At 42.5% G+C, this 16,041-nt stretch overlaps 1 protein-coding gene across 5 annotated transcripts in view; it reads right to left on the bottom strand.

Moving 5' to 3' along the window:
• Window positions 1-16,041, bottom strand: part of CEP350 (centrosomal protein 350) — a 116,201-nt gene that overhangs the window by 33,332 nt on the left and 66,828 nt on the right. For 3 of the 5 annotated variants that reach the window (XM_084851263.1, XM_084851265.1, XM_084851266.1), the window contains 7 exons: window positions 15,713-15,832; window positions 12,856-13,019; window positions 10,502-10,695; window positions 4,712-4,896; window positions 4,382-4,469; window positions 1,135-1,281; window positions 408-559 (listed from right to left, as the gene is read on the bottom strand). In XM_084851263.1, the coding sequence (XP_084707389.1) occupies window positions 408-559; window positions 1,135-1,281; window positions 4,382-4,469; window positions 4,712-4,896; window positions 10,502-10,695; window positions 12,856-13,019; window positions 15,713-15,832 (1,050 nt within the window). Of the gene's footprint in view, window positions 1-407; window positions 560-1,134; window positions 1,282-4,381; window positions 4,470-4,711; window positions 4,897-9,312; window positions 9,400-10,501; window positions 10,696-12,855; window positions 13,020-15,712; window positions 15,833-16,041 lie in introns of all 5 variants that reach the window. The other 2 variants (XM_084851267.1, XM_084851264.1) reach the window with 2 other exon arrangements.

Here is a 16,041-nt window from a genome sequence, read left to right as displayed (position 1 = left end):
ATTATGTATTAAAATAATGTGTCTGTCTCTGTAGAGCTCAGGTGCTGTAATTGCTGCCCTGTCCCTCAACAGCAGAGGGCCCAAACATAAGTCAGTAGTAGAGCACGTGCTTTGCATGCAGAAGGTTCCAGATTCAATCATCAGCATCTCCAGTTAAAAGAGTATTTCACGTAGCAGGACAGGGAAGACTCTTCTCTGCCAAAGACCTTAGACAGCCACTTGCTGCCACACTAGACATTACTGGATTATAGGGAAAGACAGCTTTGTATGTTCATATTCATTCACATGCTCAATGTACATTGAAATCTCATTGCAGCTGTAGGAAGCAAAAGCAAATTCTGAAGAAGAAAGTAACCTCATAACCAATACTTGATGTCACAAAAAACCAACAAAATACAGATAGTTACTTCTCATCCATCCGGCTGCGCATTTTCTTTAGTTTCTGCATGATGCTACTGGTCTCACAGCTAGAGATGGAGGAAGGGCTACAGGTCTCTGCATCTGTTGGCAGTGGGCTCGAAGAATGTGCTTGCTTTACATCATCCTCACTGCGATGCTCCTGTGACAAAATTTTTTTGAAAATCAACTAGTATAACAAAAGATATGCTATGCCTGTTCCTGGTTTTGTCAAATGCTCAAATGGAACAATTAAAATTATGTACCTATAATACTTGATATCCTCAAAAGGAAATTTAGAAGGGAAGTATACTTGATTAAGAACTGTACTTTTCACACAGGAAGAACACCCAAATCTGCTGTTAAATGAAGTAGTATGCGGATTTGTTTGAGAAGTATGATGGGTCCCTGTAGGTTTCATGGCAATGTCCCCTTATCAGTTATATACACAATTTAACCAACATCTTAAAACAAAAGCAGAGAAAATCTGGGCTTATTAGCACCATCTGCAGTTCCAACAACAACAGAAGTACTTATATTTTAACAAGTCATCATCATGTAGTTAGTCTTTACAAAAAAAATAATAATCCAGAAGGTTTTATTAATTTTAGAAATTTATATCTCCTCCTTTCTGTCCCAAGGAATGTTCATTTTTCAATTTGAGAACTACAATAGCGCAAATAAAACAAACAGGCTAGTTTTCAGAGGCATGATTCCAGGTCTTGCAGTGCAGCTTACCAACTTATTTTCCCCTGCAGACTTCAGTTTTTCCTGCAGTTTCATAGTGGTTTGGCGTATTCGCTCTATCTCTTCCTGCTGCTTAAGGATTAATTGCCTCTCCTTCCGTGCTGCCTTATTGGCCTCCTGAAGACGCTTAATTTCTGCCTTTATGGATAAGCACAATAAAACAAAAGGAGTAGTACTATTATTACTGGTTTACCTCTTGCTCATCTCCAGCCCCTCACTTCTGCTCTTCATTCTGCTCCTCATCTTGTTCTTTACCACCTGCTGCTTCAACCACATCTCCACCTCACCCATTCCTGCATCTTCACTAGCTTCATTATCCTTCTTGTATTCATTACAAGTTGCTCATTGTAGCATTTAGATCGCTCAACTCTTGCCCCCTTCTAATCTTCCCTTCTGTCATTTTATGTAGCTTCCCACTCTTTTCATTCTGCTGGATCTAATCTTCTCATTAAACACTCTCTGTCTTTTCTCATACCTGGTTTCTATTATGCACTGGCTGAAACTTAACGTTTCTGCCATGATTTCTGTTTCTCCCTGCTCCACTCTCTGCCTCTTTCTAAGCTTAGCATCTCATCTCCAGTTTTCTATTTCTTTCACCTATTGATCCCCACTTTCCTCACGTGTTGTGTCTACTTCACATTCAAAGCTTGTGAACAGGGACAATACCCATGTAAGCATTCTGTATATAGTACCTAGCTGCTGTAGGTACTTAATATTCTTCTAAGGAGATGGCTTGATCCTATGCAAGTTTACTCAGAAGGGAAACTCATTTGCTTGGACCCTAAATTGCTCCTCCATGTAAGAGGGTAGGGGATCTCTACCAATTCCCCACACTATATCCCACACCATTGCCAAGGATCCACCAACCCCCAATGGGAGACTTTCAGGGAATGCAGAAAGGAGGGGAAGACAGGAAGGTACTGTTCTGTGAAGGTGAACTCTGTTGCCTTCACAGAAGTAAAGTTAGAACTCAAGCCAGTGAGTCCAAAATGACTTCTTTCCAAGCAAAGACACATGGGACTATAGCCTTTAGCTGTCATAAAATGATAAAGTTGTGTGCTGTTTGGCGCTTTCCCATCTGAAGCTTGAGATTTGAAGGATTCAGCTTCTTGAGAATTAAAGACTTAAAAATTTTATAAAAGTTCCAAACATCTGGAGGGTACTAGGATGGGGAAGACTGAATTAGATTAACACGTTTCATGTTTTTATTAACTTAGACAATGCTTGAGTTATTAATATATAACCCCATTCTAATGAAACTTGTTCTTGTTTTAATACATGCATATAATGTAGTTACATGTCATGATGTGACTGGGCTTCTCTGATGGCCAGTTGGGTACCAAGGGTGGCCACAATTTGTGGACCCCTGTTAATATGACACTAAATGCTGGGGACATTGTTGCTCCCTTTCTTCTTTTCCCTTTGCCACCTCCACTACTGTTGACATTTAGTTTTAAAACCTGTTTGAATGTATATAACATATATTTAGGGAACAATCCTATGCTACCTGGGCAGGAGTATCAGGGACCACAGGATGCTACAGTCATTTCTCTCTGCTGCCAGAGAGGGAACACACTGCCCCAGTGTGGCAGCAGAAAGCTCCGCTGCAAGCTGTACTTCCACAGCTGGGAGGCCAGGAGCAGGGTATTTTAATGGCATGTTGGAGAGGCTGTGGATCCACAGGATCCTATGCCCCCTTGTTCACCCTGGCAGCAATGGGATGGGGAGTGGGGAAGAAAACCACTCCCCCAACCTCCTGCCCTGGCCACTGTGAGCTGGCAGGGCTCTGGGTGCAACAGTAGCTCTGCCATAGATTCCCTCCCCCATCCCTTGTAGGTAAGATTCCTCTGTAACCTACTTGTTATACGATGTATGTTTGTTATGCATACTATACACTATCAGAAGAGGATGGATATAGCCTAGTAGAATTTCAACTGTTCTGTTATTATATTCTTGTCTGTTTGTTGGTACTGCCTTATAAAAAACTAAATGTGATAAGTATACAAAAAAATTTAATGGTTCATTTCAAATTCTGAAAGATATCTTGTAGTTCTTTGGCAGGAGACCTCCAAATGTCTTGCTATGACACTACTGAAGTTAAATCATCTTTTTCCTGGCATGGTTCCTAAACAACCTGGGCTAAATGCTCTTTTGTAGGTCCAGGAATTAAGTCCAAACTGTACATATATTGAGAAGATCATTTTATGGAGCAATCCCTATGTACTCTGAGAGGATGGCTGAGAGTTGATATGATGCTACAGACTTCACTCTCCACTCCTGGAGAGGGAGGTTCACCACCAGAGGTCTCCTCAGCACAGCAGCAGAAAGCTCTGCCACAGTTGCTGTCCTAATGGAATGAAGACATAGTGGCTGCATTTGGATGATCGCAGCCGGGGAAGCAACCATTGTGATTGCTCACGCCGCCCCCGCCACTAACATTATTCCCCACAGTGCAGCAGGGGTTGGCATGTCGTCAAAATCTGGTGCACGGCCCAGCAGGGGGGCTGCAAACCCACTGTGCACTCTCTACTGCACATTGTGGGTTGCATGGCAGGACTGCTCTCTCCTGCTGTGCCGGATGCTCGAATCCTACAATGCCCAGCTATATAGGCTGCCTTTTCATTTCTGGGCCTGCTTCAAGGTGTTGGATTTAGCCTTTAAAGCCCTAAATGTTTTGAAACCAGGATATCTGAAGGACTATCTGTACATGCCTGGCCAAGCTTTAAGATCAGCATCTGAAGCCCTGTTCTCTGGTCCACCAGTAAGGCCTGTGAAACTGTGAATGACAGGGCATTTCCTGAGGTGGTCCCACATCTTTGGAATGCCTTCTCACAGAAAGTGTGTATGGCCTTTAATAGGATTTTAAGACTTATTTATTGCAGTTGCATTTGATTAATTTTAATGTACTGTGCTTTAAGCTAAGATTTTAACTGCTGCTCCTGTTATTTTGTTATATATTGTAATTATTTTAATGATTTATGTACTGAATATGTTTTGATGGTTTGATTATGCATTTTGTATTTTTCATTAAGATGTAATCTGCTTTGCGAGGGGTTTTACAATGAAAAGTAGGCTATAAATCTGTTAAATAAATAAAGATGTCATTAAATGCTCATTGTACACAATGCTCTGCAGTTGTACAGCACAGGATCAGCTGTGTCACCTAACCACACCAGCTCTCAGTTCACTGAGCGCGCAGCAGTACTTCAACACAAACGGGCTCAAAAGTAATGATTACCTTCTCCTGCTGCAGCTTCAGAAGCAGGCCACGTTGTTTCTTTCGGATAGGTGGCATCTTGTCATCCTCTCCTTTGTCTCGTAAACGCCTGGAAGAATCAATAGCAGAAAAGTTCAATTTCTCTTACTTCTGCGTTGCAATGACTTGCATCTGTTTTTGCTGTTATAAACTATTTGATATTTGTTTAGTTTACTGTTGATAAAGTAGTATTATAGCTCTCTCCAGCATTCTCCTCTTCAGTGTTGAAAGAAGAAGCAGAAAACAGAAATCCCTAGAATGGAGTACAAGTACTGGATTGTAAGCCTTTACATGTTTTCCAGGTTCCCTTACTTTTTCTGATGTTCTAGCCAGGCTAGCTCAGCCTTTGTCTTCTCTTTCAGTGCTTTTTCACGCAGTCGGAGTAGTGAGGAGTGATGAGCTGCCCTCATTTCTTCCTCCTTCATGTACTGTCGCACCATTTCCATTGTAAATTTAGAAAAGCTGTCTTGCCCTCCTGAGAATGGCAGGCTTAACTCCTGATACAAGAAAATAAATTGAATATGTAAATTCCCATGGAACCCATCATATCTTTGCCAAAAGGACATATTTGCAAAATGTTTATGTGTCTTTATTAACATAAGCAGCATTACTAGAGAGCATGCCACCTCTATTCAATCAAGAACCCCCTCTGCCCCCAAGCTATACAGTCCCAGAGTCAGGGGGGGGGGGGGGACGACACAGTTCAGGCTGTTAGTGAGCATGCAAATGCTTTGAAAATGTATACATGTGCACAGCACACTGTTATTTGCTTTACTCCCCTGGTCCCCTTGTGGCATACGAAGGAGATGCACATTGCAGAGTTTCACATAAATGCTGCTAGCTACCCACAATATACCTGCAAAACCCCCCAAACTTACCCCCACCACACCCAAAATGGGCCCTAGAGTCCTGAGTGCAATATACCTAGCCCACAATGGGGGGGGGGAGAAAACTTTTGGGAGAGGAACAGGAATGGCTTGCTGAATATTGGGCTCCCTCTCTTCAAAATATGTTTTATGGGCCTTAAGAAGCCTCCCACCCACCCTCCCAAAAGTGGTGTAAGGGTTCACAGCTTTCTATTCCACGAAGAGGTTTTATGGTGAACATAAAAGCCTAAGAACTGCCCTGTTGATCATAGCAAGGGACCCATCTAGTCCAGCATTTCACTTCCCACAGTGACTAGCCAGATTTACTTATTTGATTTATAGACCACTCTACATATAAGCAATTCTCAAGCAGTGAACAACAATATCAAAATACAAAATATTCAAATATTTAAAGTACATCAATTATACCAATAAAACCATGTCTGGGCTTTTAATAAGGGAAAGCTTGTTTAAATAAGAATGCCATTAGCAGGTGCTGAAAACAGAGCAATGTTGGCACAAGGTGAACATCAGGTGGCAAGGAATTCCACAGCGAGGGAGCTAATACACTAAACAGCTCTACTTAACTCTCTCTAACCCAACCTCATGTCCATTCAGAATTGCTAGGGGCACCTCATCCAATGACCTCAGTTGACTAGGCAGGTTGATAAGGGAGAAGGCGCCCTCTAAAATGCCCTGGTCCCAAGTTGCATAGGGCTTTATACATAAATAAAACCTTAAACCTGGACCAGTGGCAAATAGGCAGCAAGTACTGATCTCTCATACTGAAGCTCAAATATTTTGGCCACCTAATGCGAAGAGAAAACTCACTGGAAAAGACCCTGATGCTGGGAAAGATTGAAGGCAAAAGGAGAAGGGGACGGCAGAGGATGAGATGGCTAGATAGCATCATCGATGCAATGAATATGAACTTGAGCACACTCCAGGAGAGAGCGGAGGACAAGAAGGCCTGGCGTGCTATGGTCCATGGGGTCACGAAGAGTCGGACACGACTTAGTAACTGAACAATAACAACAACTGATCTCTCAGCAGAGGTGTTACATGATGAAATGAGGCAGCCCGTGACAACAGCAAAGTTGCAGCATTCTGCACTCGCTACAACTTCCAGACTAACCTTAAAAGCAGTCCCACATAGAACACATTGCAGTAATCTAATCTTGAGGGTTTTTTGGCACCTGTACCAACATCCCAAAGTTACCCCTGTCCAAGAGAGGACATATCTGTCTGGCATACCTGTCATGCCCTCAGTGGAGGGATCTTCCTCCTCCTCTGAGGAGCTGGAACTCCCAGAGACAGAAGATGCCATGGAGCCACCCCATCAGGAGACCACAGAAGGAGGGGAGCTCTGCCTCTGAGGTGGCAGCTGGGCAACGGCCTAGACTCTGAGAGCATTGTCACCTTAAGAGGCAGGCAAGTAGGGCAACTTTAAGAAGAAGTGCTCAATTGCAAAGGAGAACTCCCCAGGAGGAAGGGATCTGGGCTTATGTTTGGACCCTGACCTTGGCTTATGTTTGCATCTCAGTGCTACTGACCCTTGGCTCCTGCTAACTCTGCTTTCGGACTGTGTTTCTACTTGATTGACATATCCTGAATTTTGACCTTGGCTGTGCATTAGACTTCTCTTTGGAGAACCTCTACTTGCTTGGTAAACTGTGCTTGATCAATTGCCTGCTAAATTGACCTTCTTATTGTATTCATCCCTGTATCTGCTTGGGAAAGAGCCAGACCCAGTTAGAGCAGGACAATACCAGCTGGAGCTGATAAAAGGCACTCTGAACCGCTATGGCCACTTGGGCCTCCAGTGACAAAGATGGATTCAACGGACCCGTTATTTCAGAGTGAGTGCAACCCCATCTAGAACAGGTAAAGAGCCCACTTCCCAGATTTGGGAACTACTCATCCACAGGGCCTCCATCTTGCCAGGATTCAATCTCAGCTTACTGGCCCTCACCCAGCCCATCAACGAGTCCAGACACTGATCCAGGACCTGCATGGCTTCGCCTGATTCAGATGTCACAAGGAGATAGAGCTACATGCCATCAGCATACTGACCGCCCTAATGACTGTTCCCAGCAGCTTTATTTGGTCTTAAACAACATTGGGGACAAGATAATACTGTGAGGATTCACACAACTCAGTTGCCAAGGAATAGTCACCCAATGTTATTCCCTGAAATCAACAAGATCCAACCATGACATCACAGAAGCCTGGTTCACACAAGCCAGAGTATAGGCTGAGTGTGGGCTGTCATTGAATCGTGGGTTGTTGGCTGGGTTCCCACAACACGTGCTAAGACACCATAGTTCGTTAACCACAAAGAACCCTTAGTTCAACATAACAAACCACAGCTTCACTTCATGGGTTGTTCATGGTTTGTTTGTGCAGCTGGGTTCGTGTAACACAACAACCCATGATTCAGCAACAACACACAGTTCAACAACAACCCATACTCTGGGTTGTTGTGTGAACCCTGTCTTCAATACCTACCCAACCCACAAAGCTGGTTCAGGAGGATATCATTGCCAATGGTATCAAAAGCCAAAGAGAAGTTATCAGAAGTGGCTACACTACTGCTTCCTTAAAGGCAGCAGACCCTTCATGTAAGGGCGCATTTACCACACTCCGGATCCATGTGGTCATACCATCCCAGCTAGCTTTAATCAGCCAAGAAGGGCGAGGATCAATAGGGCATGTGATCAGTCATATTGTTGCAAGCACCTGGTCTACATCAGCAGGCCACAACAACTGTAATTTATCCCAGAAAATCAAGGAGATGGTGGCATCAAGACAACTCAGCTGGATCTTCACTAACAACAGTATCAAGCTCACCGTGGAGGCAAGCAACTTTGTCCTCAAAGTGCTTTGCAAAGGGAACACAGGAAGTCCTTGAGGGGACTGGAGAGAGTTAACAACCCTCAAACCACCTGAAAGTACTCTGCTGAACTGCTACTCAAGGATGGGCATGAGAGCAACAGGCCTCCCCCACGGTTGCCCCCAAGAACAGGTATTGGGCGAAATAATGCCTCTGAACCAGAAGATTCCATTTAGCTATCATGACCAATAGCCACTGATAGATCTATATGTCATAAATCTGTCTAATCCAATTTTTAAGTCACTCCAATGGCCATCACCACATCTTGTGGCAACAAATTTCATATATTATGTGTTTTGTGAAGAAATACTCTTTTTTGGGGGGGGTCTGTCCCGAATTTGACGGGGTGGGAGATTGCACACAACTGGGTTTACTTTTCCTCACTCAAAAGGAATTTTGAACAACAGAGAAGGTTTCTGCTTTTGCTTTCAGGTGGCTGAAGAGAGGGTGCACCTTGTTTGGGTGGAAGGGGGATCTATTTTTCAACTGTGCATTCCCAAAGTGGAAAAGCATTCTGTATCTGCACAGGTACACTCTGTACCTAGGTCTAGTTTTAAACACATGCATGCACACACATGCACACACACAGTTCCACTAAGGAAAAGGGCACTCTTATCTTTAGTATATTGGGGGGGGGGGTGAGAGAAAGAGAGTTGGTCAGGGCTCATACACACCTTTAAAGGTGGTGTGAAAAAAATTGCAATATGTGAAGAAAAAAAAGGGGGACCCCATGTCAATTCCTGTACTAGAACAAGGAAGGAGGACATTCTCAATTCTTTGGGACTCTCTCTCTCTGAATAGGAGGCAGGTCCAGATTGCACTTTTGACTCTTTAGCTAGGGAGTGCTCCCTTCCAGTCAGACTGGACTGGAAAAAGTAGGAACTTCCTTCGAAAGAGGCAGAAACCATTACAACATAATGCCAATATGCTACCGATCTACTGTTTTATTGTTGTGCTTTGTGATTATTTTATGCTGGCTGTTTTATATTTTAAAATGTTTTATCTTACATTTTTGCAATTTAAAATTTTAAAATAATGTTATATTATTTCAGTTTGTATGCTACCACTGTTGTATGCTACCTTGAGAGGTCTTTGTCCAGAAAGGTGGACTACAAATGCTTAAAATAAAATAAAAAAACTAAAGAAACTCTTACCTTGCACCCCAGAATGCTGTTGAGCACCAACACTTGGCGTTTCAGGGTCCTGGGGCTAAGACCTTTTGAGGCTGTCCCACAGAAATTCTAAGATAGATGACACATCTTTGTGACTTGGAACTTTACTATTCCTCATGCAGCACTCCAAAATAGGTTTTCAAAGCAGTGCTGTAGATTACTGGTAGATTGCACCTGAAGTCAATAGAGTGCCTAGCACTTTGACCAAGTATCAAAATTGCTTCAACCAGTGCTGAGCAGCTTCCATGCTGTTAGCTGGAACATGTGGTGTTAAGATGCAAAACTGGACCCTGGGACAGTGAGCCTAGACACTTTGGAAGCTCCCAGTGCATTGACAGACAGCACCATCAGATATTGAACTATGATCTCCTAGTCAATGTAGTGCTATCAAGATGGTTTCTACTCCTTGATTCTTTATCTTCCTCAGTGCTAAAGTGCAAGCTGGCCATGCCTCCTTCCACTGGGCATGACAATCCTAAAGGACTGTGAATCCCTTTACAGAGGATTCCACTTTCCTATATCCATGCTGGGGGAATCTTTACCTGTTGAATTTCTGCTTATGGGTCACCTTTTAAAAGGCACATGAGCCCTGTCAGAGAAAGCTATGGCAACTTAACCACATGGAAAAGTCATCTTCTTGTAGGAGAGATTAAAAAGGGGTCCTATTACTGTTCATTATTGGGGCAGTGCGAAGGGGAAACTCAGATTTACAGTTTTGGTGGCATCTAGAGATTATGATTAAATCAAGAATAAAAAGAATCTAACATTAGAATATTAGCTAAGGCTGCAATCCTATGCATACACGCATTTCTATAAATCCCACTGAAATCAACTGGTTTAATTTCCAAGTAAACACTTTAGGGTGCTAATATGAATAGAAACATATTTTTGGGAGATTTAGGGGACATGATCCATTTCATATATTAGAAAAACTTCTTTGCTGCTTTTTTTTTTTTTGCACTTGCTATTTTTTTTTCTAGCGATGCAACTGCCTATTTGCTTTACAAATGATCAAGTTAGTTGTGCTACTACACAATTGTGTGTGTGGGGGGGTGCGTGCACACATGCATGTTTTTTTTTAATAGGATATCCCCAATGAAGTTCACAAACAGGCTCTGAAAACAACTAGACTGAGACAAACATGCACAGCCACAGGGTACTGAAAGCTTACTTTAACAGGTGACAGGGTGGACTTTCCAGGAGAAGCTTCTTCATCAGAATAATCCCGGTGATCTCGTTTCTTCAAATTGATCCGGCGGTGACTCTCAGAAGGGAGTAAGGACCGGAATGACTTTTCTTCAATCTCATCCTCTGTCATGGATTCATCAAATTTCAGGGAATATTCTGTTGCAACAGAAGTAGAGTCTGAAGGCAGAAGAAATAAATAAAATATTTATTCAAGTGAATATTTTCACTCTAGAACAAGACACTATATGAAACCAGTTTTGTCTCAAAGGTGGAATGTGTGGCTTACCCAAGAAAGCAATGGACATACTTTTATCTGATTTATTTGATTTATACCCTGACTTTCAAACAAGAAAAATGGCACTCAAGGTGGCCATACAAAACACCCATTCATAAATGAATATTGACTAAATGGCCCAAACTGGAGAAGTGCGAGTGAGAGTATATTTAACTAGCAAAGCACCTGACCTTGTGATAAAAGGTCTGCAGGAACCCTAGGGCAAGGGGTACAAAAATATATCCTTGCCCTTTCACTGCAAATGGCAGTCTGGACACCTAGGATCAGGGGTGAGGTCCAGAAAGTGCAGCACTTTTTTCCTCTTAGAAGGGAAGCCAGAAAAGTATGGGAGCAAAGATTCAAAGAAGCGTGAACAGAATGGGAGTTTCTTGGGATGGGGAAGTAGGCTTCATCCCTTCCACAATAGTAAGGAATCATTGTACTCCTTTCGGCGCCAGGTGAAGACCTTTTTATTTTCCCAGGCATTTTAGCTTTCTAAATTTTTATCTTTGCTGTTTTAAATCTGTATTTTAAACTCCTGTACTGCTGCTAGGTTTTATTGTGGTTGTATTGTTATATTGTGGTTTTAATGTTCTATATATTTTAAATTGTTTTATTGTGTGTTGTTTGGTTTTAGTTTTTGTGAACCGCCCAGAGAGCTTCGGCTATTGGGCGGTATAGAAATGAAATAAATAAAATAAATAAATAGTGCTGCCAACTGCAATTTATTCATTTTGTCCCATGCTGGCTGGGGCACACTGCGAGTTGTAGGCCTTTTTTCTGTCTAAACATGCATAAGATTGCACCCTAAATGTGTTATAGAGACTAAACCCAGTGTCTGGGTGCAGTGAAACGGGATGTGGGCAAACAAACTGAGGCTCAGTCCAGACAAAATAGAGGTCCTGTTGGTTAGCAGAGAGGCCAAACCGGGATTGGGAGTACAACCTGTTCTGGATGGGGTAGCACTCCCCCTGAAGGATCATGTGCACAGCTTGGCAGGACTTTTGAATCCAGTGCTGCTCCTGGATAGTCAGGAGATAGCAGTGGCCAGGAGTGCCTTTGCCCAGCTTTGGTTGGTGTGCCAGTTGCATCCCTTTGTAGGAAAGGTGAATCTGGTGACAGTGATCCATGCCTTAATCACCTCATGTTTAGATTACTGTATTGCTCTCTATGTAGTGCTGCCCTTGAAGAGTGTCCAGAAACTTCAGCTGGCATAAAATGTGGTAGTCAAATTTTTGTGTGGTGAGTGTTTTACAGACCATATAACACCAGTCTTGAAACAGGTGCAGTGGATTCCAGTTTGTTCCAAGCTCATTTCAGGATGCTGGTTCTTACCTATAATGCCCTAAATGGCAGGGAGCCAGTGTATCTGAAAGGCAGCCTCCTCCCATATGAGCCTGCCTGAAATTTGCTCTAGTCATCTGAGGCTTTGTTGCGTCTCCCACCTCCTAGAGAGGTGAGATTGGTGGACACTCAGGGCGTTCTGTGTACATCACCCCAGTTGTGGAACACCCTCCTCAGAGAGATTGGGCTAGCAAATTCCTCAATGTGGAGACGATATTTTTCCACCGAGTTTTTAACAGATAATGCCACTCTCTGTTTTTATCACTCACTGAGTGAAGGGGAAATCCAAAAGTATTCTGAATAAATAAATACATAGTAAATCAGTCTTTAAGAGAGAGAATGACTCCCAGAGCAAAGAAAGCAGGAACAGTCAGCCAGGCAATGGCTCCCAGAACAATGGAAGTGGAAGCAACAGTTAACCAGGAGTCAATGTGCCAGTCATGGTATTAAATATCAGATTGCAGGTTCCCTAGCAGCTCAAGCTGCCAAAGGGGCTGGCTAATTAGAAGAAGGCATATAAAAGTAATTCAGGAAGACTTGGGGTGGGGAAAGAGGGGTGCATGAAACAGCAAGAAAAATATTTTACCCCTTTCTATATTATTTCTATGTGACCCCAACAGCTGAGCCATTGATAGAGCAAGAGGAAGAACAAAAAGTAAAGACTGGAACAGAACTCGAGGTGAACACCAGGTACATTAAGTACTCATCTGAGTACTAACCTCTCTCATCGGGAATGGATGGAATACTATTACTCTGCAGGGAATCATTCACGGCCATAGGAGCCTCCTCTTCAATGGAGCTGCTTGGTTTTTCATGACGTGAAGATTTCTTGGTCTCCTTGGAAGATGGAACAGATGGACTTTCCTGACGGCTGCTACTGCTACTGTTTTATAAACAGGCATAATAAAAGCAGGCAAGTGAATCTTGAACAAGAACTGGAAAGGTCAAAACTGAAGCAGGCCTCAGAATAATGAAGTAAAGAGATACACATCTCTTTTGATATCAACAGTATGCTACTGCACAAATATATAACAGCTCTGTATACACTCCCACCTCAAGGACTGCAATGAATTCTTCAGTTCACATTCATGTCAGAGTATAAAATTACCACAGGCCTGCTCATCTAGTGACCAATCAGCTACATATTGTGACCTACCATATGTTTGCAACTGTATTGTTTTCAGTCCTAGAATGGCAGCTCCAGTGGCCACTATACATGGCCAGTGGGCTGCATTCAGTTTGGCAGCTCCAAAGATTTGCAAGTCTGAGCCAGAAGAAGAAACATTAGGTATACAATCCATTGTTTGCCACAGCTTGGCTCTTGCACAGCTCCCATTGGTTCCTGCCATGTTGTGTCTGAAAAGTCTAAACAGTGCAAATTGTATCACTCCATTACAAAAAGGCTGGCCCTACTATTAGGCAGAGTAAGGTGGATGCCTCAGCTGATTGTACGTGTCATGAAAAGGCAACCAATTAAATAACTATTAACGTGTTATAATTATTTTTACTGCAAGGGAGGGGGAGAGGTGCCCCTGCCTCAGATGTCAAAATAACTTGGCTGGGTACTATGCACCTTGGAGGAGGGTGTGTGTGTGCCATTTCTGCTCCACATGAGAAACCAGAATGTTTTGGACTGGCCCTGCATTAGGTCTTCCCTTCCGCAAGTCTTTTATATTAAAATGGAAAAATGGGCCAAGAGTAAAACAGTGCTAGAAAAAATGGTTTTAAGTTGGCAAAAATGGTTAGCAAAATGGCATGAGCATGAATTGCGTGGTCCTACCAGGATGTATAGGGTATATAGTTTCTAGCGAATACTGGCCTATGAAAATGAATTTGCCTCACTGGTACATTTGGCTCATTTCAAATGACATCTTTGGGTATGTTATCCTAACGAAAGCAGTAGGGAGCTTCAGAAAAGGTTGGCCTATGTGGTAATTACATCTAATCTCAGGTAATCTCAAGATGATGCAAATGAAATAAATAAAGCATTTTGCATGTTTTGCGGGGAAGAAGTCTAAATTTATGTAATGAACTTACAAAAACCAACATCTATCACTGGATAAAATGTCAGCAAGTTCAACAGCATTGGTTCTACAAAGATGGTCCCAAGTATCAGAGCAGAAAGAAACTAGGTCACCATCATACTGCTGCTTTTCTAATCTCTGCTTTTATTAACCACTAGTGAATAGACTCATCTTTGCACAAGTTAAAGTAGCCCTTAGTTTGACAGAGAAAAGCATTCAAGCAAACTTACACAGCTGTTGGGAGTTGGAAACTTGGTGCTTGCGCCATCTGAGTGAAGGCATGCCCAATGGCACCCCTAAGCACAGCACCTGCCATGGTGCACCCCTATAGTCCCACAACGGAGAGGTCTGTCAACTCCATTCCCCTGAGGGGGGCTGCCCCACAGCAGGGGAGCATAACTCTGTCCCTTGGCCTGCTAATCTCCTGTGGCTTCAGACTGTATGGACTGTAAACCTATGTGTTAGTTAGGGAAGTCTGCCCCTAGCAGTTGAAGATGTTACTGCAGGCTTCAACCACATGAATACATTTAAATTAATTAAAATAAATGAATGTATTAAATGAATTAATGTGTTAAAAAAACAAAAACAAAATAAGCCTGAGGTGCGCAGCTCTAACGTTCCCTCCGTATGCATGCCAAGTTTCAGGTGTCTAGGTTTCATGGTCCTGGTGCTATGGCACTGATGGATGGACAGACATCCTCTGTTGTTATTATAGATGGCTGAATTCCTAAATACATAGTTAGTTCAAACCCTTTTCGCATCTGTGGAAGACTCACCAGAAAAAGTATTAAACAAATCAGGCCAATTTACAAAGCAAATGTTTTGCATGGGTGCCTACTGACATTGCTAGACAATGATAATCTAGGTGAGCATTAAGAGCATACCTGCATAAATTAGCAGATAGGGGTGCCTATGTGCAATACATTAGCTGTATCTATTCTCGCCATCACACTACTCCCATACCAGTCTCACACTATCAGACATATGTACACAAACACACCGTTCTCACACATAGTTTAACGGTCAATTATGCTATTTTCTACTTCCTTCTCAATGCACCCCTTCCTTCAAACAGCACATCACCAATGTGTACTGACAGTTCAAAAAAATATCAGGAGTGGGAATGTTCAAACACATTTCATAACACCTCGGCATATGAGACAATAGCTAAGGTGGGGCTCATTTCAAACATCTGAAATGAGTCTTAACAGCCAAATGAAGCTTCCATAACAAATAATGCAGTCTGTGTTTACCTCAGGGGTTGTCGTTCCCCACCCACCATTTACCAAATTTAACTGATCTGGGAGAGTCAAGTGGCATATTCTGCAATTTGTCTCTTTACAACAATAGCAAGTGCATTAAGAGTATGCTAAGCTGACTTTGATTTCACAAGAAGATAGAGATAGGAAGTGGAGGAGGAATTGGAAGTGTTTCAACTAACTAAAGGAAAGTAATTGAAAAACTAACCTGTAAGTTCTGCATCAAGTACAGCCCACAGTCTTCCTTCGTTAAATTTATAACTGATAGTGACTGTATAAATCTTGATTCTTACCTCTGATCATGTGCCTTTGATCTTGATGATTCTGAGTAACTATCAAATGAGGGAGAGTAATGGTGCTTTGAGTCGCCTGTCTCCTCTTTGCTTTGTGAAGGGGTACTTGATTCTGATTTCCTATTAAAGAAAAGCAGGCAATCTTGAGTTATCTTGAAAAACCAAAGGGATGTTCCAGTTGATTGACTTAAGCAGCTGAAGAAAAAGCCTCAGATATGATGGTTACAGTAAAACAAATGGATAAGAAACATCCGCTGAAGTATACGTGAACATAATTGAGCAGAAAAATGCTTTGAGCTCTGCTTTCTGCAAAAAGCAGCTTGTGTGTT

Source organism: Heloderma suspectum, chromosome 4 (assembly GCF_057233095.1).
Source record: "Heloderma suspectum isolate Gila_16-S chromosome 4, 16-S_ref, whole genome shotgun sequence".
In the NCBI taxonomy this organism is placed as follows: Eukaryota; Metazoa; Chordata; class Lepidosauria; order Squamata; family Helodermatidae; genus Heloderma; species Heloderma suspectum.
The sequence above is the reverse complement of the archived record's forward strand: the minus strand, read 5'-3'. Positions and strand labels throughout refer to the sequence as shown.